At 52.8% G+C, this 25,651-nt stretch overlaps 1 protein-coding gene across 12 annotated transcripts in view; it reads left to right on the top strand.

Moving 5' to 3' along the window:
• The window catches only part of CHST15 (carbohydrate sulfotransferase 15), a 124,062-nt gene extending 103,836 nt beyond the window's left edge, over nucleotides 1–20,226 (top strand). For all 12 annotated transcript variants that reach the window (XM_074383050.1, XM_074383049.1, XM_003922119.4 and 9 more), the window contains 3 exons: nucleotides 6,488–6,644; nucleotides 15,662–15,809; nucleotides 17,587–20,226. In XM_074383050.1, coding sequence (XP_074239151.1) covers nucleotides 6,488–6,644; nucleotides 15,662–15,809; nucleotides 17,587–17,777 — 496 coding nt within the window. In that variant the 3' untranslated portion in view covers nucleotides 17,778–20,226. The remainder of the gene's footprint in view (nucleotides 1–6,487; nucleotides 6,645–15,661; nucleotides 15,810–17,586) is intronic.
• Nucleotides 20,227–25,651: the final 5,425 nt, after the last annotated feature.

The raw sequence follows: 25,651 nt of genomic DNA, 5'->3' as shown, positions 1-25,651 counted from the left end.
GTATTAGCTTTTCCGAGAGATCCAAGTCGTGCAGTGTGTTCTGGCTTCATGATAGAACTCCCTGAACTTCCCTTTGCTGTGGCTGTCATTTTTCCAGATGCCCACTGTGATGTTCTGGAAACACATGTGCTGCTCCCGACCATGGCATTGGAGCGCCTCACGTTTATCCTAAGTGTCTGTTTGCCACTCTATTACGTTTGTAATTGTTTATCAGTCTCCTGTGACTTATTAAGTAGTTCTGGAGTAGAATTGACTTTTTCTTCCAAATCACAGGGCACCTAAAATAATACAAACATCTAAACAAATAAACCCGAAAACTACCAGCACAGATGGCCAGCACCCATTCTACTCAGCTGTGAATTTGTTTCCTTGCCTAAGCTTGGAGGGCAGGGGTGAGGGGCTTTGGGGTCGGGCAGGCCTGGGTTGGTTTTGGTCCTGGCCCTGGAGCTTCCTGGGCCACGTGACGGTGGGCAAACTCTCTAACCTAGAGAGGTTAGAGACACCTCTCTAGGTGTCACCTTCTCCCCCATAAAATGGGGTGGCCCGCATCTCATAGTGGGTTGTGAGCACGCATGCAGCGCCCTGCACAGGGCCTGGTGGTGGCGGCCCTCCCTACCCTGCAGCATGCACATCAGAAATGGAAACTGTGAACATTGCAGGTGCTAAACCCAGAAAGCAGTCACACAGAGCACAGCCAGGAGGAGTGGCAGCAGCTCCTGCTTTAATAGTGCTCAGCTCACTGACCTCTGCTCATGCTGCCTCAGAACAGCACCTGGAAGTGTCCCTGAATGAACTCAGCAGTGGTCTTGGGGTGATCATCCAGATTTCACATAGCAGGGTCTTGCCCACTGCTGGCCACTCCTTTCACCCTCGGGGAGAGACATGGTCATTTCAGAGGCACTGGGCTGATGGAGCCCTATGCCCCCTAACATACATGTCCCATCCCATTGCCCCTCCAGGGGTCCCAGGACCCCTGCGCTCTACCGGAAAGGGACTGAGCAGCAGCCCGTGAGCGCAGGCCCAGTGCGAGGGGCCGCACCAGCAGCCTTCTAAAATAACCACGGCACAGAAGGCCTGGAATGCATTTGGACTTATATTTGGAATTGCCATTGGAAACAGTCCTGGCCAAATGTAATACCCATCTGTTCGGGATGGTTTGCGAGTAAGCAAATGAGGTGGCTCAGCTGGAGGGGGCTGGGCGGCCCCGAATCTCAGGGTGGGAGGGTGTCAGGTCCCCCGGCCCCCACGCTTCCCTGGAGCCCTCCTTCCCAACAGTCCAGGCTGCTTGACCATCCCTTTGCGTTGGATTGCCCTGACTGGAGATGATCCCTTGCCTGCAACCAGGCTGTCTTCCCGAGCCTTCTGCCCACTGATCAGTCCTTCGGGAGTTCGAGACTGGACTCCTTCCTGCTGAGTTTTTGCATCTCCAGGGAGAACAGCCAGGTTTGGTGCCCAGCACTGAAGGCAAGTGTCCGCGGAGGCCGTGAGCTGCCTGTCGCTTGGCTCCACCCTCCCATGTTCCTAATACTGTGCCTCTGTTAATGCATCCCGGGGTTGCACCCATGCAACCCTGCAGTTCTGTGATGATTCACTGTGAGCTGTGTGTTTTCCTTGTTGGTCTCCTTCCCCCACTTCCTCATGGGACAGTGGATTTTAAAGACCAGAATACGGACATTTCAGTTTGTCTCTCTGTTTCATCTTGTTCCATGGTGTGCCTGTCTGGCCTTTCAAGGTCTATTGGATACTTATTCTTGATAGGTTTGCTGTTCTTCTCAACATTTTCTGAGTGGCTTTAACCCATCCGAGTGGCTTTCCATCACCCAAGGCTATTAACTCACTCTTTTCCCCTGGAGAGTAGTTGAGGGGAAAAGACAGTCTTAGGAAGCATTTGCTTAGTTCTTCGGTGGGGGGGGGGACCCAAACAGTGCTCTCCTGTCCCAGGGCTCCCCTGAAGGGAAGTGCTCCTGTCTGCCATTTGCCTTCCTTCATGCTTCCTTGTGGGAAACTGGCCACATGGCCCCAGTCCTCCTGTACCCTTAGGGCCGCGATTCCCGTCTCAGGGTGGCTGAGATGTCTGCAAAAATAACTCCTTGGAGTTATTGTTTTCCTTGGAATTGGGGTTTAAAATCTGTATTGGTTTCCTAGAGCTGTCGTAATAAATCACCACAAACTTGGCTGCTTAAGACAACAGAAATGTATCCTCTTGTGATTCCAGAGGCCAGAAGTCCTAAATCAAGATGTCTGCAGGGTTGGTTCCCTCTGGTGGCCCTAAGGGATGAAAGCTGTCGCCTGTTCTTACGTCCTGGTGGCTTCCTGTAGTCCTTGGCGTTCCCTGGCTCACAGCCGCCACACTCCAGGGTCTGCTTGTCTTTCTGTGGTGCTCTCCCCGGTGTCTCTGTCCTCTCCTCTTTTTAAAGGGACACCTACTATTGGATTTGGGAACACCCTAAATCCAGGAACATCTCATCTTAAGATCCTCTGCTTAATTGCACCTGTAAAGGCCTATTTCCAAGTAAGGTCACATTCACAGGGCCTGGGGCTCAAGACTTGGGCATAGTTCTTTGATGTCCACTCTCCATCCAGCTATAGAATCCAGATGGTGGCCCTGGGTTGTGGTGAATCTAGCCCCTGTTCAGATGTCTGTGACATAGCAGGATGCCAAGGACCCAGCATGGGGAGCCCTCGCAGTGGGGTTCTAGGGGATCCCAAAGCCCACTGCCAATTCTGTGGGCAGATCCAAAGTACCCAGAGGTGACTCAGAGGCCAAAGGAGTCTCTTTTCATCCAGCCCAGGAAGAAAAGTGTGGCCTGGCTCTCAAAGGCTGTGAATGTGACTGATAGGAAGTGAGGTAGTGAGTTCGTTTTAACTCACCTCAAACAATGAAAGTCAGCCATTTCACCTGCTGGGGGGGGGTTCGTCTGGCTGGAACATCAGGTATGTCCCAGTTTTTCCCAGGGATTACTTCTTGATCTCTAAAGAATTGTATAGAATCAGCAGATTCCTTATGAAGTGACTTCGTATTTTAAATCAAGACAGGCCTGGGTGCTTTTGTTTTATTTATGAGCTAAATATCTGCAAGAAATGTTATTACCACAAAGAAAAATCTCAATATGGAAACCTTCAGCCAATGTTTGGGTTTGTGTGAGATAATTTATGTGATGGAATCCCAGATCCACCAAACAATTTGGGTAGTTCCGTGGGCATCTTTGGTAAAAACTGGGCTTCGACTTCTTATTTAACATAGGATTTTATGACAGTTTCAGAAGCATCTGTTACTTTTCATTGACGTAGTTTCCTGGGCTGAGCCATAATATTGACAGGCCTGGTAGGAAATGTGTGAGCCAGGAAGGGTACCCCTTAGACCAACTGCCACCTGGCATCCTCAGTGCACACAGCCAAACCTTGCTTGAAGGGTCATGCATATCTGATTTTGCCATTTATTGATCAGCTGTTTAGGTCCTAGTAACGATGAGTGACCCTATAGTGACAGATGCCGTGTAGCACAGGTGACGTTGGGGACACCAGTAGTAAGCTGATGTGGTGTTGTCATGAGGAATATTCTCAGGCGAGGGTGGATCTGGGGGAATCCACTCAGTGAGCACCTTTGTTGACTGATCCCTTTGGACAGTGTGGCTGGCCAGGCTGTAGTAGACACAACACTCCTGTTCTTGTTTTGGAGACACAACACTCCTGTTTTGATTCCATGAACTCTGTGGGTAGATCCCAAACCTCTCAAGACTTCCAAGAGGTGTCCTCTGTGGACACTGGCTGTGGATGAGTGCTAGAGGGCTGTGTCAGAGGCATCCCATGTGCCAGGACAGGCTACAGAGGTGGATGGCATCTGGGCCTGTCCCTATGAAATGCTGCTCCTCGTAACATGACCTTAGTTAGAGGGGAGGGCAGTGGAGAAGGCACATTTGCAAGACTGTGCTATAAGGGAGCACGGTTTTTGCAGGATGGTGTGTGGCTGAAGGTCTGGGTGTATTTGGAAGTATGGATGTCATATACCCAGATGCATGGGTGCAGAGTGAGAGTCACAGAGCTGCCTTCCCTGGAAAGAGGGGAAAACCAGATTGGAGAAGCTGAAGGCATAGAAAATATAGAGCTTTGAGGAGAGAGAAGTCTGACGCTGTAGAGCCGTGCAGGCCACGTTTTTCATAAGCCCAGTTTCCCCCTTGGCCCAGAGGTGGCAGAGCAGAGGCTGTGAGTGTGTGAAGAGTTCCAGGAAGAACCATGGGGCTCATGAGGAGGTGTGTGGGCAAGAAGAGAGTGGGACATATGGCAGGAAGGTTGAAAACAAACAAACAAAAAGGGCTGCAAGGAGAGATAGAGGAGAAAAGAGAGCAGGAAACACACCCTTCTGTTGAAGATAAAAACACTTCTTTTTTTTTGACAGGGTCTCACTCCCATGCCCAAGCTGGAGTGCAGTGGCACAATCATGGCTCACTGCAGCCTTCTCCCACCTCAGTCTCCCGAACAGCTGAGACTACAGGCACGTACCGCCACGCCTAGCTAATTTTTTGTATTTTTAACAGAGACAAGGTTTCGCTACATTGCCTGGGCTGTCCTTGAACTCCTAGGCTCAACCGATCCTCCCACCTTGGCCTCCTAAAGTGCTGGAATTACAGGCATGAGCCACTGTGCCTGGCCCTGACATTTGTTAAGATGGCAATGCAGGTCTTCTTCAGGAGCATTTGAGTAGGTATAGGGATCGCCATGACAGCTTTCCAATAGAGGAGAGAGACTCCAAATATAGCTCGGAAAGTAGGGATTTTAAAGGCAAGGAGGCCAGGCGACACGATTTATGCCTAGAATCCCAGCACTTTGGGAAGCCAAGGCAGGTGGATCAGTTGAGGTCAGGAGTTTCAGACCAGCCTGGCCAACATGGTGAAACCCCGTCTCTATGAAAAATACAAAATAATTAGCCAGGTTTAGTGGCAGGTGCCTGTAGTCCCAACTACTTGGGAAGCTAAGGCAGGAGAATCGCTTGAACCCAGGAGGTAGAGGTTGCAGTGAGCTGAGATCATGCCACTGCACTCCAGCCTGGGTTGCAGAGTGACATTCTGTCTCACAAAAAAAGTAATAAATAAGAAAAAGCCAAGGAGCAGGGCGAGGTGGTTGGTGGCTGGGAAACTACTGAGGGGAAACATTAAGAGGGAAGGGGTGGGGATTCTGGCTAAACCAACATGATAGGACTCTTGCTAGAGACAGGCCAGCTGGCCTCCTGGGGGCTGGGGTGGTGGACTAGGAGCCTGATGAGCTAAGGAGAGTGGTCAGTTACCAAGGGTGGGGGATTCTGGCTAAATCAGCATAGCGTCAGCAGTAAACATTTAGACACATGTGGTTGAAAGATCTCACTGGTGTTTATGAGCACGGTCCATGAACAGGGCAGCATCCCATTCCTGTAATGTGAAGGTGCCCCTGTGGGCCCAGCCAGGTCCTGGCTTTATAGGCAGAAACGGGCTGAAGAAGCAAAAACAGGGAACAGAGAGTGGATTGTTCATTTCAAAGTGAGTTTCCTCCTCGGGTTAAAGCAAAGGGGACGTCTGACTGTTGTTGTGAATGCCCTGGTTTTTTGGAAACTGGTCCATTCTGAGTTGAGTGACCAATGGCACCTCGCACAGATGATGCTGTTCCGGTCTGTTGGAGCCTAGTGCAGAAGCTCTGACCAGAATGGTGGCCTCTCATCCATTTTATTTAACAGCAGGATTCCTGCTGAAAGAGGGTGATGCAAAGATGGACATGGAGGTAGAAGAGTTGAGGTCTAGCTAGAAGGAGGATGCCGAGGAGCCTGAAGTGCGTCAAGGAAGAGGATGCGTTCCTGTGCGGCAGCGTTCCTCCACGTGTGCGTGTGGTGTCTGTACGAACAGACCTGTGTCCACGGGTGAAGGTGTGAGTCTGCAGGTATTCACGTGCACACGTGGGGCTGCTTTTACATTGTGTTAAAAGCGAGGTCCTACCAACCTAGAAAGACACATTTCATCATTTTTTTTTTCAATGTCAGGAATGTGTGTGCAAAGGCCTGGGAATTTCATGTGGGATGGTAACACTGCGAGAGCAGCAGATGCTCTTGTTTTTCTTCCCTTCAGTGGAGGAGAGAGGAATGGGAAGGTACATAAAATTTTCATGGCTTCTCTTTGCTAGCGTACCATTTTTGTAATCTGGTGTTGTTTTGAAGCTCCCTGTTACTGTGAAAACAGAGCTGCCTGAGATGAGTAGAACAGGCAACAACATAAAAGCGGCTGGCGGTTTGTTTGGGGCCAGTGTGGACATGCCTGAGCCTCGGAGAGCTTAGGTGGCCGCGAGAAGGGCGGGAGCTGCGGGGGAGGGGGAGGGAGGCGGCCCGTCTGCAAGGGGAGGAAGAGGGGTGGTAGTGTTTCAATCAGGAGAACTCGATCCTGTAATTGTACGTTGATTTTCATTGTCGCCCAAATGGTGTGATTGCACATTCATGGGTGGTAAAAATACACATTTATTTTATTCACAGGTTGTACTCAGACTATCTCTACTTTGCAAGTTCGAATAAATCCGCAGATGACTTCCATGAGAAAGTGACAGAAGCGCTGCAGCTGTTTGAAAATTGCATGCTTGATTATTCACTGCGCGCCTGTGTCTACAACAACACCCTCAACAACGCCATGCCTGTGCGTATCCCCGAGCCGGCCCCTGGCAGAAGGAGCTGGTTTGTTGTTGTTATGCAAGTGGCATTGTGGGTTTGGGTTTTAGCATAGGAACAGAGAGAAGCGTTTTAATGTGCAAATGCTGTTCCCCATTATTCACAGATGTAAAAGCTGAAAATTGATGGGCTCTTAGGCTGGCTCCCTGCCTTCTTCCCTGCTGGTCACCTGCCACCTCCCCCCTCCTCCTTCAGCATGAGGATGAGGGTGCGTTTAGGAAGATTACCATTTAGCCAGACACCCGGCAATTAGAATCGGCAGACACGAGGACACCCAACTCTCAAATTGTCTGAAGGGCATTCTCTCGAGAGGTGGTTTGTTTTGTTGGTTTAAAAAATTACCCACCAATGATTTTCATTGCTTCTCTGACAGAGTCTCAGTTGAAAAATACTTTGTGTTGATTCCTCAGTCGTATCTCTTGTTCTTCCTTCAGGACTCTGTCTGTAAATTTCTAGCCTTTTTGAATGCAAAAAGCTGTTAATGGTGAATTCAGCCCGTTTCAGCTGCAGGATGGTTTTCCATGCTGGGCTCCCGGGGCTGGCTGAGTTCATCAGCAGGACTTATGCAGTGAGGCTGATGCTGCTGCCTGTCCCAGAGTGGCTTTACAAGCCTTGCTCTGCTCAGCTTCTCCTGGGGCAAGGCACAAACGGTCTTGCTTTGGAGTCTCGGAAGCCCCCTGGGTGTGGGGGGCTTCAGGCCAAGAGGCTCTGCCCGCTCTTTCTTATTACAGAGGCCATCGTATCTGGAAGGTAGCAATCCAGGCAGCGGGTGGGATTCTAGGCTGTCCTGCTGGACTTTGTAGTTTGGCAAGGAAGATGCCACAGGACACAGGTAACCCCAGAGCCTGGCTGTAGTGCCAGGTAAAAGGAGTGCACTCTGGAAGCCGTCATTGGTGTGGGTCGGCTTCCCAGCTTGAGCACTTGCTGGCTGTGTGACTCTAGGCCGTTGTCTCAGCTTTTCTGAGACTTACTTGCTTTGTCATACAATGGGGTCATAATGCTGCTTTACCAGGTTGTTGTAAGGGTTAGAGTGATGGGTCTGTCATGTATTCCTGTGTTAATTCTTCCCGCTATGTCCCCTGCGTGGTGCCGGGTCCTGGGGCCACAGCAGTGCCGGGACAGGTGTGGTCCTTGCCTTCCTGTGCAATTGGTGGGGAGAGAAGATGGAGGCTGGGCAGGGAGCTCTGGTCCCCAGAGAACCACCTGGGAACAGAGCATCAGGTGGGTTCTTAGGAGAGAGAATGTCTGCTGAGGCCTGAAGGATGAGCTGGCCAGGGAACTGAGGGCCGCGTGTGGAGTCCCAGTGGTCAGCACCCCCACCATGCAGAACAGCCAGCAGTGTGAGTAGGAGCTGGGGGCAGGGAGGGAGGGGGCTCGGGCGCATGGCACGTGGGGCTGCACCACCGGGACTAGCCTCAGAAGACGTCTAGATGTCACCCCGAGAGAGATGGGAGCCCTCAGGATTTTAAGCAGAGGATAGTGTAGGAGGGCAAAAGAAATATCTGATTACTATGTTCATGGCGGAGGCACCTATAATAAAGGACTAATAGGAAAAAGCACACACATTTGTTTAATGCGTTTCATGTGACCCGGGAGGGAGCCTTCATAGGGGAATGGAGACCTGGAGAAGCAGGAAACCGGTGCGTTTGTGCTTAGGTTTGATGAAGAGAGCAGTGGGGCAGAGGGCTTCGGTTGTCAAAGGGGGAATGACCAGTGGCCCTATGGCCACCATCACAGGGGACACAGGGTCTTGGGGAAACTCGATTTCTGTGTGGCTTGGCCAGCACAGCTTATCGGCCTGGCTTGGTGACCCAGAACAGCTCTCAGCTGTGGCTCTGGGCCCTGGACCCCTATGCAGTGAGTCTGAGAAAACAGGCAGGGCAGCCTGGCCTGGCCCTCAAGGCGGCTCCCTGAGGGGGTCTTGGGGCTGGAGTTGGCAGGAGGAAAGGGGCACTGGGCGTGGCACCTCAAGGTGGGTTTGTTGGGGTTTCCTCCAGCACTGATCGTGATGCTGAGCACAGAGGGGTGCCTAGTGTGTGGCAACAGACATGAATTCAGATGCAGCTGTGACTCAGGCCAGGCCTGTTTCGTGCCACGTCAACACTTTCCTGCTGCAGGTGGACAGAGCGAGACTCCCTCCCGCAAGCCCCGCATGGAGGACCCTCAGTCCCAGGCATAAACAGTAATAGCAGCAGCTAAGAGCCAGCACTATTATGGGTCAAATATCAAGGTTGGCACACAAATCAGGGAACGTGCACGTGGACTGGGTTTCCCCGTCATTCACCATGCCTGATCCAGTCCACCCACGAGTCCTTTTCCCTTTCTCCCTGTTAATTTCTAGAGAGTTCCACTGTTCTCCTACCCTCTGCTGCTGCCTGGATGCAGCTACTGGCCCTTTTATTGCAACCCCCACCTGCACAACTTACTTCTCTCTGGGAGATAACCCCACCCCAGGCATCTTCTCACCTTGATCCATTGCACCAGGCATCTTTCTAAAGGGCTGAATTGCCATCACTATTGATGGGGTTCAGGACACACCATCCCAAAATATAACAGCTTGGCATTTGAGAAAACGTTAGAAGCAGGAAGGCCGCTCTAGCCTCCCTGTCCCTTCATCCCTGAAGACATGGGGGCACAGAGGCGAATCTGAACAGATAGGCCTGGCTGTGTCTCCCCCAGCGCCTGACCACGAGATTATTCCCCTCACAGGGATTGGTGGCTCCGAGCTCCCTTCTTTGGCTGGCACTCACGCTCTCACTTAATCAGCCAGTATTTATAAATGCAAAGCAAAGAGAAGAAGTTCCCCAGCATTATTAAATGACATAATTTGAAATCCTAAACAATCGCCATTGCAAACAAAATTTGTAGTGTCGTCAGAAGCCCGTCTCCAGGTGAATTTAAAGCACAGCTGAGGGATTCGCCTACTTTAGTGGGGAGCGCGGGTGCAAATCTGTCCCCCGAGGGTCAGGGGGTGCAGGCCTCCTCCAGGAATGAATATTGAAGGAAAAACCCAAGGAGAATCCAAGAGGAAGCAAATAGGAATGTTGTCCTGTCTTTCCCAGGGGCCTCCTTTCAGCGAGGGAAGACTTAGTTGATGGCCTTCAGGCCTTGTCTGAGGCCAGCACCCTGACTGAGGGAGGGGTGAGGAGAAAGGCAGCGGGTGGTTCCCGGCCCCAGCCGGCCAGATGACCTGGTTTGCCTGGCCCCCTTCTCTGCCCAGGTTCCTCGTGGTAGATCAGAGCCACCAGGTGCAGCCTGCCAAGGAGGCTGCTTGTGCTGGTCAGAGTATGGATGGGAAGTGATGGATTCAGCCAGTGTAGACTCAGCACTGACCTGGCACTGCACCTTCATGCAGGCCCTCTCGTGCCTGGGGCTTCCTGATTATTACTGGGAAAACTGAGGCTCTGGGAGGCAGCCTTCCTCTGGAGTCACAGCCAGTAAGCAGAGGATAGGACTCAAATCTAGGCCTTTAACTCAGCTTCCCTTAGATGTGTGTTTGGCCTCAGCATTTCCCCAATGATCTGATCCTCAGTGGTTGCAGTGCTGCACCCATGGTGTGGTAGGCCCTGGTCCAGGAGAGAAGGTGCAGGACGGCGCACTGCCCAGTCGTGCGCTTGGAACGAGCATGTGGCCCCACCTTGGCGTTTCTATCACATTGTGCCTTTTGAAACTTTCTCCTATTCATGATGCTGCATGACTCTCAAAACAAACCCGATGGGTGAGTAGGAGGACAGGAGTCGTCAGTGTCACTGTCAGCAGATGAGGAGAGCGAGGGACAAGGTATCCAGCTCGTATGGTCATAGAAGGAGCCTGAGCCCTCCCCTGCAGGCCCTGGGACCGCTGAGTTCTCTCTGCAGGAGACTGCCTGAAAGGGACTGGGCAGAGTGGGGCAGGCCTGGGCTTCGCACTGTGACTCCTAGGAGGAAGAAGGAAGGAGGAAGCCACTTAAGCTGGGCTGGGTTTTGATGGGCAGGGAGAGGCAGGGCAGGGGCGATCTCCTGACTCAAGGCACAGTTTATTTTAATAGCTTTAAATAGGGTTTTTTACCACAGAAGAGTGAACGTCTAATGCGCACGTGCAGTCTGCATGCTACTGGGCACTTTGTACCAGGCAGAGCGTTTCACACCCCCATCCAGTGCTCCGGGACCAAACACTTGGGTGCTTTCTCCCACAGAGAAGGGAGGGTGTGCCCCTGCCCTCCTGCTCCGGGTCAGCACTCCGACTGTGAACTTAAGAGCACTGCTGATAAACTTGAGAGCGATGCTGAGACTAAGCATAAGTTCATGGCACCATCGTGATCCTCCCCATGTTGTGTATGATTGAATCTTCCTGATAAGAGGTTTCTAAAACTCCATCTGTGAGAGGGGAAAGGGGTCTGTCTAACCTTTGTTCTTTACTGACAGACCCTGTTCCAAGCCCTTTCAATGCATTGTCTCATTAGAGATCCTTGAAATACCTCCCCGTTTTACAGATGGGATCCCTGAGGCTCACAGAGGTTCATTCTCCCGCCCATAGCTGGTATCAGGCAGGCTCAAGGTTCAATCCCAAGTCTGATGGCCTCTGAAACTCAGGGAGTTTCTGCCTTCCCTAGCTGGCTCCTGAAAGCAAAGGGTTTTGCTGGCAGGAGGCCTGGGCTTTTATGTTCAATTTTGCGTTTTGCTGAGGATGACAAGATAGTAGTTTAGCGGGCACCTCTGGTCAAGGAGATCCCCAGGGGCAGGCTCAGTGGACAGAAGGGATGTGGCAGTAACAGATTGTCCCTTCATCTTCTCTTCAGTCCCTGGAGAGCTCACATACCAGAGAAAGAGCCAGGCAATCGGAAACCTTCCTCTTAGAGGTGAATTTTCATTTCTGGGAGGAGAAGCCAGTTTCCCTTAACCGTGAATCCCAGCCCAGCCGTAGCCCGGGGAGGGCAGCTTTGTAAGGCACCCGGGGTCCCTGCACACCGTGCCGGAGGCATTCCCCACCTTCCTGTGGCGCCAGGATGCAGGGGCAGCGCAGACCCCTCCGCCTCCAGCCAGCGCCCACCACTGTTTTGCAGCACACCCTACCCTGGGGGTGCTCAGAGGGGCCAGTGTGCCTGCCTCAGAGCAGGGGCTGGAGAAGCCCTGTGCCTGGACGAGCAGCAGCCGCAGTCCCGGGGGACTTGTCAGAAGTGCAGGCGCTCAGCCAACCCCAGACGCCCTGAATCAGAAACTCTGGGGACAGGGCCATGGTCTGTTTCTCAGGCCCTCCAGGTGGGTGTTTGTGGGCTCAGGTTATAGAGCCACCACTCCCTTCTCCTTGCCCTCTGAGTGAGGGAAGCCTGCTCCGGGGCTTGCTCTACTCTAACTGTCTTCTCGCCAGCTACTCCTTTCTCCATCCGAGCATCACAAGGTGATAGCTGAAGTCTTTTCTTACCAGTTCAGCTCTGTCTCCATCATGAGATTGCAGCCTCCCTGAGGCCAGGACCTTGTCTGTCAGCAGCAAATCACCATTGCTTAGTAGGGTGCCTGGCACATGGTGGCATGAGCTCAGCTTATTTGCCAAATGAATGAATGGGGACTAGTGGGGAGGCTGGGTGGGGACTCGCAACTGAAATCTCTAGTTGGGGACAGAGGGGCTCGGCCAGGTACCCATCCCTAGTTGGGGACAGAGGGGCTCGGCCAGGTATCCATCCCTAGTTGGGGACAGAGGGGCTCGGCCAGGTATCCATCCCTAGTTGGGGACAGAAGGGCTCGGCCAGGTATCCATCCCTAGTTGGGGACAGAGGGGCTCGGCCAGGTACCCATCCCTAGTTGGGGACAGAGGGGCTCGGCCAGGTACCCATCCCTAGTTGGGGACAGAGGGGCTCGGCCAGGTACCCATTCCTAGTTGTGGACACAGAGGCTCGGCCAGGTACCCATCCCTAGTTGGGGACACAGAGGCTCGGCCAGGTACCCGTCTGGGGAGAAGGGGGACTAGGACTGTGCTCAGCTCAGCCCTGGCTCTTGGCAGGCCTTGCTGTTCCCTGGGGCCCCGCATGGGGGACGAACCCCATGTGCACAGGTGACCTGGCTTCCGGTCCTGGCTCCGAGAGTATTGACCTCTGACCCAGAGTAGCCCCCTGCCCTACCCTGGGCCTCCGTGTTTCTATCAGTGAATCCGCTGGCACAGTTACCTTGAAAGGCTTCTCTCAGCTCTGATGTTTTCTCATTTTAAGCACGTTGGGCACTTGCCCTAAATACTCTTTTTACTTTTGTTCTATTTTGGTTCTCTGTCCTATACCGGGAAAAGGTGAGGGAAAAGAAATCTAATGGGGGCTTTGTCCTGTCTTCATGGTGCATGGTTGCAGTAGTGATGCTGCCGGTACCAGAAACTGTCACTTGAGGTGACCACACTCCCGCTGCCTGGCAAGGGGGCTGGGGGTTGGGGTGGGAGTTGAGGGGCCATTGGGGTGGATGGGTCAGAGGGAAGACACAAAGGGAGAGGGAGCTAGCTCCGTGAGAAGCAGCCGTGAGAAGCAGCCGAGTGCCGGGAGGCCTTCCCTGCCTCCAGCCCCTGTGGTTTCCTCTTCCTGGCCCAGCCCCGCCTGCTGAGGAGGACCACGCTGTGGTGCAGGCCCGTGTCTACCTGAGACAACGCAGCGGGCTGGGGATGAGGATGGGGACAAACGAAGTTTCCGAGAACATCTGTCAGGTGCAGTGCCCGGCCAGGTGCACGGACAGGCCACAGCTGCTCTGTCACACTCCAGCCTGCCTCAAACACCCGGCTGCTTTCCTTCTGGAAAGTTCTCCTGTTGAAAGGCACGTTCTCTGGGAAATAGAAACCTTATCAGACTGGTCTCCCCTGCGAGGGATGACCTGCAAGCCTGCCAGGGAAAGAATTGAAAAGCCCCAGGAGGCTGGTGAAATAACAGCGAGATGGTCTCATCAGGATTTGTCTGCGTTGGAGGCGACACGCATGTTTATTTCCGAGCCTGGCACGTTCTCATTTTCTCTTTAGCTTCGGCCCGGCTTGAGGTCCTTTTTCTGAGCTGGCATGTGAGGTAGCAACAAAGTGTGGGTTGGAAACAGCTAATGAATTTTGGAGACAACTTATCCCCTCTAATTGCTTCTCTTCCTCCCCACCCTCCTCCCCGGTTAGGAAAATAATGAAATGGGAAAGGAGTCATTAGCATCTGTACGTATTTTGCCCAATCTTTCATTGTCTTTTTGCTAACACTGTATTCAGCAATTGCACCCAAGAACCACGTTGAGGGCCGGAGCCAGGCTCTGCACAGCATAGGATGGTGGAGAAGCCGCAGTCCCTGCCCTCACGGTCAAGGTCCAGGCCAAGCCGGCAGGAAAGGAAATGTGACATGAGAGTGTCTGCCTAGAAAACGGGAACTCCGAAGAGGAGCCTGGGGAGCTGGGAGGTGCTGCATGTGTGAGGATGAGCTGGAAGTTGAAGTCACACCCAGGACTTTCTGTGCGTAGAAACCCATGGAGACTTGAAGCAGGGCTGGCTGTGGCCAGGTCACCGGTTTGGAAAGCCCATGCTGGTGGCAGGATGCGGATGGGAGTGCAGAGACCTAGGAAAGAGGATCAGCCAGGAGGCTGTGTCAGCTTCAGGCAGGTGTAGGTGGGGCATCAACCAGGGGATTGGTGGGAGATGAGTTCTGGGCAGACACAGAAAGGCAGAGCAGGGTCCCTGGGTACGTGGGGAAGGGGCAAGGGGAGAACCCTGGAGAAGGGGCCTCATGGTGAAAGGGGAAGAAGCTTTTTTTTTTTTTTTTTTTTTTTCCGGAAGCTTTGCTAAGAGTTTAGGGTGAACAACTGTGGGGTTAGAGTAAACTGTTCCCAGGACTCCCTCACTTCCAACACTAGTTTTAAGTTCAAGAGAGATATTCCTCAACCCACCTTCAGGTTCAGTGATTTTCCAGAAGGATTCTCAGAACACACTGGAGGCTGTTACTCTCATGGTTATGATTTATTACAGGGAAACGAGGGAAGATGAAAGTCAGACAAGGGAGGAAGTGCAGGGGGCAGAGTCCAGGGGGACCCAGATGTGGAGCTCCGAGTTCACTGCCTGTGGAGTCCTACACAGTGTTAGCACCACTAGCCATGGTGTGTGACAATCCTCGTGGAGTATTGCCAAGCCAAGCCCTGGGGGTCCAGGCTTGTTATTGGGGCTCCATCACATGCAGCTCCTGTGGCCGACCTTTAGCCTCCAGTCCTACCAGAGTCAGAACTGATACCATGTGGCCCAGAGCCCCATCATAAATCACAGTGTTAGCCTGCCTATGGCCAAAGCCCGCAGGCCAACCAGGACACTTCTGTCAGGTAGGATGTCCAGGGGCCTAGAGATCACCCCCCAGGAGCCGAGGGAAAGACTAGAGCTCTCTTTGAGTAGAGTTAAATCTTCACCACACAGCTTGCAGTAAGACACGAGAGAAGAAACAGAAGGATGAAGACCCAGGAAATGGGTAATGGAAAGCAGAAAGGATTCAAATGGAAACCCACCTGTGGACTTGGTTGAGTGCTGATTAGGTGCTGAGTGACACACACCCTCATGGTCAAGGCTGTTCCCGTGGCAGCAGGCATTTGGCTCTTCACCCGTCTAGGTTGTTTTTGGGGTGTCTGTGGTTGATTTTTCACAGCCCGTTGTGTGCTGGGCATAGAGGTCACACCTGGGGAACGGAGAAACAGCCAGGATACTGTGCAAAGAACATGCGCACCACGGGGTGGCACAACCTTGACCTCTTCCCTGCACTTCAGTACTTACCTGTGAAGTGGAGGCACAGAGCTGTTTACAGGGTGTTGTGAGGATTAAATGCAGCCCCCTAGTACAGGAATTCTTTGTACATGTAGCACAAAACTCCCCATAAAAAGCAAGAACGCCTTGTGTTAAAATCCAACTTCTGAAAGTAACTTTGCTAGGGTAACTCTTTTGTGGTATAGTGAAATGCCATGCCACAATTGGAAAAGTGCCCTATGATGCCGGGGCCACTGCTCCTGAAATAATGCCCTTCTTCTATGGTCCTAGGTGAGGCTCCAGGTCGGGCTCTATGCTGTGTACCTTCTGGACTGGCTCAGCGTTTTTGACAAGCAGCAGTTTCTCATTCTTCGCCTGGAGGATCATGCATCCAACGTCAAGTACACCATGCACAAGGTCTTCCAGTTTCTGAACCTAGGTATGAGTGTGGCGCTTAGACTAACGGGGCAAAGCATGAGCTCCATGGACTTGTTCTGGGCGCCTTCTGGGTCAAATGCAGACCTGGCCAGCTGGGTGGGGATGGGCTGAGCCGGGAGCACTCAGGATGCCCTCAGGGAGGCCTGCTCACTACCATTTATTGAGCACCAGCTACACACAGGTCATTGTTTGAGTTGTGGTGAGGGAGTCTCTGGAGAGGAGGAGATGGCTTCCCTTCTGGAAGCTTATGGTCTAGTGAAGGGAGAGGAGGAATTCATAGGTTACCTAACTGAATGATAGGTAGGCTGCCATGGGGAGGGTCAGCACTGTCTTGAAAGGTACATGCTGATGGCTTGGGATCCCAGCTACTGCAGGGATGAGGAAGGCTTCGTGGAACGAAAGGGCCTGAGAGCTGAGCTTTGTAGGACCAACAGGATGTCACCAGGGGGTTGGAGCAGAGGACATGGGGCTTGGGGGAGGGAACAGACAGATCATTGTATCATCTTGGGTATTCTTGGAGATTCCTGGAGTCAGAGCCATGTGGCTGAGTTTTGGCTGCTGGGCCCTTAGCATGTGGATACCAGCCCCGTGACCCAGGGGCCTGAGAGGCACTTTGTGGTGACAGGCCACACTGCTGGCTGTGATGATGGCTGGCAGATGTGCAGGTGGCGAGTGCTGCCCATGTGGACGGGGCACCCAAGGATGGCTTGCAAGGCTGAGCAGGCTCGGAACAAGCTGCCCTCCTTCCCAGAACACCTGCAGCCCTGACTAATGGTCTTGCCCGGGAACTTTGTTAATTGAACATTTCTGGAAATACATCTGCCTACCACTGGGACTTGGGCCTCTTTGATCATCCGATTTTGTTTCTCCTTTTTTGGAGACCTGGTAATGTGATGGATTTTGACGAGTTCTTTCCCTTCCAAGGCTTAGAATCATCTTTCTTTGATTCGGCCCCATGTTGACTCTGTCCCATTAATGAGCTTGTCTTTTGTCCCCAAGATGGACAGTAGTCAATTCTGTATCTTATATGACCCTAGGATGCTCGGATATGCTTTTTCTGTATATGGGCTAAGGACTTTGGCCAGATCCCAAGAGCCCCAGGTAAAGAGGCTTGAGCAGTGATGGGTTACATGAAGAAGCTGTGGCCCAGAGGGCGGGGCGTGGGGGTGACTGACAGCCCCTGCCAGCAGGGCCTCTCCTCACAATCTCCTTGCTGTAGATGGAGGTTCAGCCAGTGGGGGGACAGGCGGCCTCCTCCCCAGCTTCCTCCTTATGTCCACTTCATAGCGAGATGCACAGGGTGAAGCTGTCCAGGCCTGGGGCCTTTGGCATGAGCAGCCTAAAGTAGAAACGATGATGGTGGGATTCCAGGGGGCTGCTGAGCAGGAGGACCTGAAGCCCATGGGCTATGGCTGGCAGGCTGCACATTCCTCCAAGGATGAGCTGACACCCGTGGGAGCAGCCCACCCAGGGCTATTGGAAGGGAATCCTTGAGGTCCGCCTTAGGTGCTGTATCATCATTAAATGCCAGCTGGGCGCCCCCAAAGGTGGGCATCCTGCACCTGTCGTAGAATTTCTTTGCAATTTCCTAATGGTGTTTCCACTTTCTTCCCTTGGTGCCTCCAAAATGGATCCAGCCAAAGAATTTTAATCCCCAAATACATTCTTCTTAGAGGAAACTCCTGTCTGAATACGAAGCATAGCTGGGATTTCTGCCAAGTCCCTTTTACTTCCCGCCATGCCTCCTGCCTTATGGGACTCGTCTTCTTTTATTCTAGGGCCCTTAAGTGAGAAGCAGGAGGCCTTGATGACCAAGAGCCCCGCATCCAATGCACGGCGTCCTGAGGACCGGAACCTGGGGCCCATGTGGCCGATCACACAGCAGATTCTGCGGGATTTCTACAGGCCCTTCAACGCTAGGCTGGCACAGGTCCTCGCCGATGAGGCGTTCGCGTGGAAGACAACGTGAGAGCTGAACTCGTGCCGCACGTGCTGGGCCCGTCTGTGCCGTCATCGCCAGGATTTTACAAATCTCTCTTTGCGGGGAACTGTTTCACTCATGGTGTGGAGAACCCCAGGACTCCGCCACTCTAGGCACACATGAATTAGAACCATTTTGGAGTTTCCTTTGTGATGTTCAAGAGCTCAGCGATGGACCCCTCACAGAGCTTTTCTAGCTGAGGCCAGCGGAGACCCCAGTTTCTCAAGAATCCAGCTCTGCTCCGAGAGTCTCCTGAAGCGTGGGGAGGCAGCCAGCTTGCCCTGCACTGGGCGTGGAGAGAACACCCGGGGAGGCAGCCCGGCCTGCTCTGCCCACCTCCGCCTTCTGGAGAGCCTGAGTCTGGGTGCTGAGTCAGCACGCCACAGGTCACGTCAGGCCTGGCTGGAACTCACACTTCATATTCACTTTTTCCCCTCTAGAGGTGGGGTCTTGCTGTGTTGTGCAGGCTGTCTATATTCAGTGGCTATATTCACAGGTATGATCATATCACATTCACTTCTGAAACACTCTAGTTGAGATCGCAAAACTCATTGGGACGGAGAACTACAGTCTTTCGAGAATGGAGGATCTTCCTTTTTTTTTTTTTTTTTCTCCTTTACTTCAAAGTCAGCCCTGCAGTTTCTTCAGATGTAAACCCTGTTACCTTACTATTTCCAAAAGGAAAAAAATAAGGCAGTTTTTGGCAGCACCTTCATCTCTCTGACCCATTCTGTCCTGTGGACTTTACTTATGTTAACACAGAAAATGAATGCATTTAAAACAAACCACTTTCTGCATTTGACCAGCCCTCGCTCTCTCTCTGCTGCCTCTTTATACTTTTTCTCAAGAAACTCAGTTTATAATTAGAAGAGAAATTTTTACTGTTAATGCCAGAATGAGCAACCTCAAGGAACTGAACACTTCATGGAAAATCTAGGTAATTCAAGCCCTCATCAGGTTTATAAGATCATCAGAGAAACAGAGGATTTTAATCTTTAGTTCTGGCTGGCTGCAGTCTCCATTTCTCTGCCTTCCCATTGGGAAGAGTTTATTTCCACAGTCTCTACTACGTGTGGCCGAAGTTCCTCACCCAGCTAAGGGACTGCAGATACTCGTGTCCCGATTCTGAAACACAGTGCACGAGCTGAGCCTGGGCTGAACGCGGCATATTGAGATTTGGAATGAGATTTCTAAGAGCTGTGTTCTTCATGGAACTTTCCAGGCTACTTGGCAGCTTGGTTTACCAGTGGAGGGGCTAGAAGTCTTGTCATGTCTCGGAAGTCATGGGAAAGACGGAAGAGAAGGCTTGAGCATTCTTGGCAACAGCCCAGGTGGGACCTGGATGAAGCTTTGCGCTCAAGTGTTGTCAAGGGAAGCTTCCTGTGAACCAGAGTTCCCAGGCCAAGATCTCGTCCACCAAAGCCAGAAAGGGCAAGCACCTGTCCCCCCAACTCTAACTTGCACGTGTGAGACAGACTGGGCTGCGGGGCTGGGAGGATCTGCAGTCACTCAGCCGTCCCCTCCTGGTGCCGTTGTCTTTCTGCCATTGGAGGAGGGACACACAGCCTGTTTGAAGGCGTGCAGAGGGCTCAGCGCCGGGATGGTCGGGGCTGTTTCTGCTACTGAAGGAGCTGTGTGTCCTTGACGCCCACCGGCAGGGACAGTTCCCTGCTCCTCTATAGGCGGCACTGGGAGCAGCCACCAGCAGGGAAACCTGGCTCGAGCACAAGGATGCTTCAGGGAGAGATCAGTTCAGTGTGTGTGTATATTTATTTGCAGTACAGAGAGAATGTGTGTGTGCACGTGTGGGTGGGCACATCTTCTGAGTGGGTTCTGTTCAGTTGCTGATGAGTCTCCTCCACTCTGGACACAACCCTTTACAGATTAATTTCTCTGCCAATTAACTTGTCATTTTCAGTACATATTTTACTATTCCACACCAACCATAATTACAACAAGGGATTTTTCTTATGCACTCCTATGCATGTGAATAACATGTGGTGTAATTCTGCTTCTTACAGAAGTATTGCTGAAGGTATTATTTCCAATATTATTTGGTTTATTATGCGGATCTTTTTTATATATGCGGGCCCATCCCTTCTGTGCCAATCAGTGCCATCCAGACATGGTCTTTCCCTCCAGGGCCCTTTCTCAGAGGGCACATCTGCTGCCTCTGCTTCCTCTGGTTCGAGGCCCGGCTCTTGCTGACAGCACAGGTTCCGTTCTGGGCGGTGGTTCTCGAGCCTGCCATTCAAAACCAAAGTGAACTGGAGCATTTCTCACGACATGGTATTGAAGTTCCTTCGTGTTCTCAAAAGCTGTGTACCAGATTGTGTTAAGTTGTACTCCCTTAGTCCTGTAAAGTACGTTAAGTGAATCGCAGTTATGCTGTACTTTTATTAATATTTAACGTAATTAAAGATGGATCCACATGAGCGATGGCTGCGGGCCGCGTGCTTTTCCTCTGCAGCCCAGCTCTTCCTGGGAGGTGCTTTTACGGTGTCCTGCGTGCGTGAATGGATTGCGGTGGTTTGGTGTCGGACCCGCGTGTGTCGTGCTGGTTCTGTGTCAGAGGCAGTTACAGCTGTTCTGGCTGGTGAGAGACGAGGTGTGATCGTGCTAGCAGCAGGCAGAAGAAAACCCAAGACCAGAGAGAGAAGGATTCAGATGCTACCAGGAACCCCCTGTGTGAGTCCTGTTTGGGCGTGAGTCAGGGTGGGAGGTCTGGCCCAGCCCACGGTCGGGCCTAGCGTTGTCTTCAGACCTTCAAATTTGAAGGTTAGGTGACCACAGGCCTCGTTCCGGTGGCCTGCCTGGCCCCTGGCAGCTGTGAGTTTGAGACCCCCGGCGTCTCTGGCACGTGCCATTACCACTGAGGGCAAGCCCGCAGGAGGAGGTGGTGTGTGCTCAGCTGGGGCAGCCAGGACAAAAGACCACGGATAGTGGAAACTGATTTTCTGAGTCCGGAGGCCAGAGGTCCAAGCTCAAGGCGCTGCGGCGCTGGTTTCTCTGGGGGCCTCTCTCCTGGGCCTGCTGATGGCGGATTCTCTCTGTGTGTTCATGTGGCCACACTTGTATGCCCCTGCTGCCTCTTCCTCCTTATAAGGACACCAGTCGGAGTGGATGAAGGCGCTCTCTGACCGCCTCGTTTTAACCTCAGCACCTCTTTAAAAACCTTATCTGCAACTGCAGTCACATTCTGAGGTATTGGAAACTGGGACTTCAACATACGAATTTGGGGAACGCTTTTCAGCCCGTACAGAAGGGACCTCTCAGGCTTAGGGCTCTGGAAGCTGGGCCATCTGAACACAGCGTGGACCCTGCTGGGTCCCCTAGTTCTGGGCAGACCTTCCTGGGGGAGCCTCTCTCCCCAGCACCGCCTTCCACAGTGGTGCGCTGAGGTTGGGGGCTGGTGCGTCCAGGCCTGGAATAGGGAAAAGCCCATTTTTTCCTACCAGTGTCAGGAATGGCTTTACCCAGCAGGGACTAGAGGGCGAGGGAGAGTCAGGAGCAGGACGGGCTGAGTGCGTTTCTGAGAGCTGAGGACTCGACTTCCTCCCTTTTAGGGTTCCTCTGAAAGCCTCTCCCTTGAGGCCACCTACTTCCAACCAAGAAAGCAGCCCTCAGGAGGGATCCTGATGAGGAGCACGCCTCTTCCCCACAGAGTGACTCAATTTGGGAACTGAAGCAAAGTCTGTGATCCGGGTGGAGGAACTCTAGGGACCCCTGAGTGTGGAGAGAGGGATTGTGTGGGTGGATAGTTTCCTATTGCTCCAGAAATCTCACCCTCCACGCAGCCCTGCTGCTTATGGTGAGGTGGATCCCATGGGGACTGATGGGAAACATCACTCTGATGAATCGGGTTTTCCCATCACTTCACAGGGCAAGGTTCCCTGTGGAGCAGCAGAGGCAGAATAGGTCCCGTGCAGGCAGAAGCTGCATTGGCCGGAGCAGCCGTTGCTCTGGGAGCTTTGCGAGTTTCTGTTGCTATAAAGGAATACCTGAGGCTGGGAGTTTATAAAGGAAAAAAAGGCTTGTTTGGCTCACGATTCTGCTGGCTGGGGACTGGGCATCGGGTGAAAGCTTCAGCCCGCTTCACTCAGGGTGGAAGGTGAAGAGGACTGGCTGTGCAGATGTCACAGAGGAGAGGACAGCGCCAGGGGAGGGAGGCGCCAGGCTCTTTTTAAGAACTCACTACACCCAGGAAGGCACCAAACCATTCGTGAGAGTTCTGCCCCCATGACCCAGGCACTTCCCATTAGACCCAACCCCAGCATTGAGGATCAGATTCCAACATGAGGTTTGGGGTTCACACATCCAAACTACAGAAGCTGCTGTAATCACCCAAACAGTGGCTTAAAGCAACACAAGTTTATGATCTCACAGTGCTGGAGGCCGGAAGTCTGAAGTCAGTCTCACTGGGCTAAAGTCAAGTGATAAGCAGGGCTGGTTCCTTCCGGGCGCTCTAGGAGAGTGTTTTCCTGCCTTTTCCAGCTTTTAGAGGCCACCTGCACTCATGGCTCGTGATTCCTTCCTCCATTGTCAAGAGCATGGCATCATCAAGCCTAACTGTGCTTCTGAGATCACATGGCCTTCTCTGACTCTCACGCTCCTGCTGTCCGAAGGACCCTCGTGATGACTCTGGGCCCACTGAATCATCGGGGATCCTCTCCCCATCTCCAGATCACATCTGCACAGTCCCTTTTGCCATAGAAGGGAGCATATTTGTAGGCTCTAGGGATTATGATGTGGACATCTTCCAAGGCTGTTATTCAGCCAACCACAGGAGGGTGGTGGAGAGGCGGACAGTCGGGCAAGCGTGGGATGGAGGGGGCACCCCCTGGCTGGCTCCCTGGGCTCTGCTCTACGGTCCGAGCAGGTCTGAGTGGGGAGGGGGCTGCCCTCGACAGAAGACCGAGCTTCTAGATGCATCTATTCCGGGATGGCGCATCTTCCTGTCCAGGCAGGGCCCTGTGACTGGGGTAGTGGGGTACGTGGGACAAGGTGACACGAGGGGCAGGCCACACACCCACCTCCTCCTGAATTCACATCACAGTCTTTCTCCCACGAAAGGTCACCTGGTATCCAAGAGTCAGCCATGTCCCCTGCAACTGAGACAGGACAATTTCTCCAGCTCTTGGTAGAAGTAATTTTTGGGTGCTTACCAGTTATTTACCTTTTTAATTTTTAAAAATTGTTGTGAAGTTACTTTGTGAGTGTTCCGGGATGTGTGTGAACTGCACACATCAGCCACCTGAGTAGTTTCAGCTTGCTGAAGTTCCGCTGTTGTTGACTTCACCTTACTTCAAAGGCAGCAGCTTAGGAAAGTTGCAGAAAATGGTTAGAACATTTTCCAGTCCCTGAGAGAGCCTCAGGGGTTGGTGACCTCCATGGCCCCCTGCCTCACGGCTTTGGGCTTTGGAAGGCTGGCCTCCAGTGTCACTGATGGCTACAGGCTGGACTTACCCCCACTCTCTCTGTCCCCAGTCCCCTGGCTCCTCCCCAGTATCCTCCGCCAACCTGTTCCCACTCGTGTCTGGGGCAGCAGACGGAGCACTGTGGGCCGTTCCGGGAGCCTCGGGATGCTCAGGTTGCTGACCTTGGACTGTAAGGGCTGAGTACAAAGGCAGAGGTGGGGACTCTCAGGCGACTGTGGCAGGCCCATGAGAGAGGCTGGGGAGGAGCACCAGGGCTCCCTCAATTGCTACCTGCAAATGGCCGTGTTCTGCCATGGAGCACCCAGGACCCAACTCAGGCTTGCACCTGGGTTCTTCATTGTTGAACCTGTGGCAAAGCAAGGAGGAGACTTGGTCTGCTCCATGCTGGGCAGCCTCTGCTGACTGTCTTATAGGTGCTGGGCACCGAGTCTGGGGCACAGAGACTGTGAGAGACCTCCCCTCCCATGGTGGAGAGCTGCTGGTTTGGGCCAGCAGCATGAGGAGGCCGGGTTCCAGCAGGGTCCTTGGCAGGCCTGAGGGCCACTGGGGATCCCAGGAGCTTTCTGGGGTGTCCCTTCCGTGCTGCATGCTTTCAAAGACCCCTTTAAAGTCAGGTTCTAGTGAGATCTAGAAGTGGACAAGGTGTTTCAGCCTTAGCTGAGCCTTGTGACTTGTCCAGGGTCAGAGGCCCAAGGATCCCTGAGGAGGGGGCCGGGGAATCAGGGTGGGGAAGTCCCAACTGCCCCTCCCTGCATCCTTGCGCATCTCCCCCCGGGAATGAGCCATCCCCCTTCTGCTGTTTTTCCACCAAAAGGGACTGATTTGCACCCACCAAACTCTCCCCGACAGCGACAGTGTGGGAAGAGGGTAAGCCCTGAGTTTAGAGTCAGATGAGCTGGATTTAAAGCCTGATTTCCCCAGCCGAGGGCCTGGGGTGGCCATCTCATAACCTTGGGGACACACCACAGGCCCTTTCTGCACCCATGAGTCTGTCGTGCTCATGAGTGGTTCTCAGAGTGAACGAGTACAGACTGAGAATCAGAGAGGCTGCTCTCTTGCCTGAGGTCACACAGTTCAGATTCCCAGAAAGAGAGAAGAATGGCAGCTCACACATTCTGAATCAGTGCTTTTAACCATAGTGCATTGTACACCCTCAGCAGCAGCCCCAGGCTCCTATTCTTAGCAGCCTGTTTGCATTTTGAGGGTCGGTTCTCTTCTCTCTCCATTTCAAATGCCCCCCTTTCAGATTCTCTCAGGGAATGGCAGTGGTTCCTGGGGTCATCTGGGCCAGGGGTTTCTCCAGCTCGACCCATCAAGGGTCTAGGTGATGACGGGGATCTCTAAGGGAAAACAAGGGAAATAAACATGACGATTTCTGCCAAAAGGCTCTCTGAGCTGAGACTCGCTCGCACAGGTATTCTCCCTTCCCTGGGCTGGCTGGCCTGAGCTGTCTGCGCCTCCCTGAAGGCAGACCGCAGGGGCTGTCTGTGATGGGCTTGCTGTGGTGAGGAGTCCCCCAGCCCTGAGTCACATCAGAAGCAGATTGCCCCACCCCAGGGCTCAGCCTGCCCAGGGCCTCAAAGGCATCATACGTACACACTTGAGCTAGAAAGTGTAAAAAAGCCAAAATATTTCTCAGCAAATATTTTCTGAACACCTACTACGCACAAGGCATTGGGCCAGGCATTGTGGTGGGGGTGGGGCATTGTTCATTTGCTCATTTGTTGATTCCTTCACTGGTTCTTCCAACAAGTACTGCTGGAGCAACAGCCTTGGGCTTGGTATCCTAGGCACCTGGGAGAGCAGAGCTGGTCCCTGCCTGCGTGCAGTGCAGTGGACAGATATTGATCAGAAACAGACAGACATTGATCACAGCATTGCTTAAAACATTTCAGAACCGCAGTAGCCATGAGGGGCAGTATTGGGGACGGTGACATATTTCTGGGGAGACACCCTCACCCCTCCCCAGCCACTGCACTCTCTGTGACCTCCCCATCTGCCTCCCCCCTCTCTTCCTTGAGACCAAGCCCCAGGAGGAGGCTGGGCTGGATCTGGCAGCACGAAGAGCACTCCTAGCACGTTTCAGGCCTGGCAGAGCCTCTGCCCACCAGGTCCCCCCAGGCTGCCATACCGTAGTCCTCAGTGCCAAGCCACTGTACCTTGCATTGGGTCCTGTGTGCCCCATGACCCCTCATCCGTTCTCAGAATGCCTCCTCAAAATGTCCGAAACTTTTCCATAAAGGGCTGGGTGGTAAATACATTAGATTTTGTGGGCCCGAGAGGAAAAATGGAAGATATTAGGTACTAATGTAACAGAGAGAAAAGAGGCTCCACAAATATTTATAGATGGAATTCAAAATACAATAGTTGAGTACAATTTTTTGGTAGTACAGGTCTGCTTACAAGAAGCAAGGGGTTCTTTTG

The sequence above is a fragment of the Saimiri boliviensis genome, chromosome 12 (genome assembly GCF_048565385.1).
Source record: "Saimiri boliviensis isolate mSaiBol1 chromosome 12, mSaiBol1.pri, whole genome shotgun sequence".
Taxonomy (NCBI): Eukaryota; Metazoa; Chordata; class Mammalia; order Primates; family Cebidae; genus Saimiri; species Saimiri boliviensis.
Note: the sequence above shows the minus strand (reverse complement) of the source record. Positions and strands in the feature narration are given on the sequence as shown.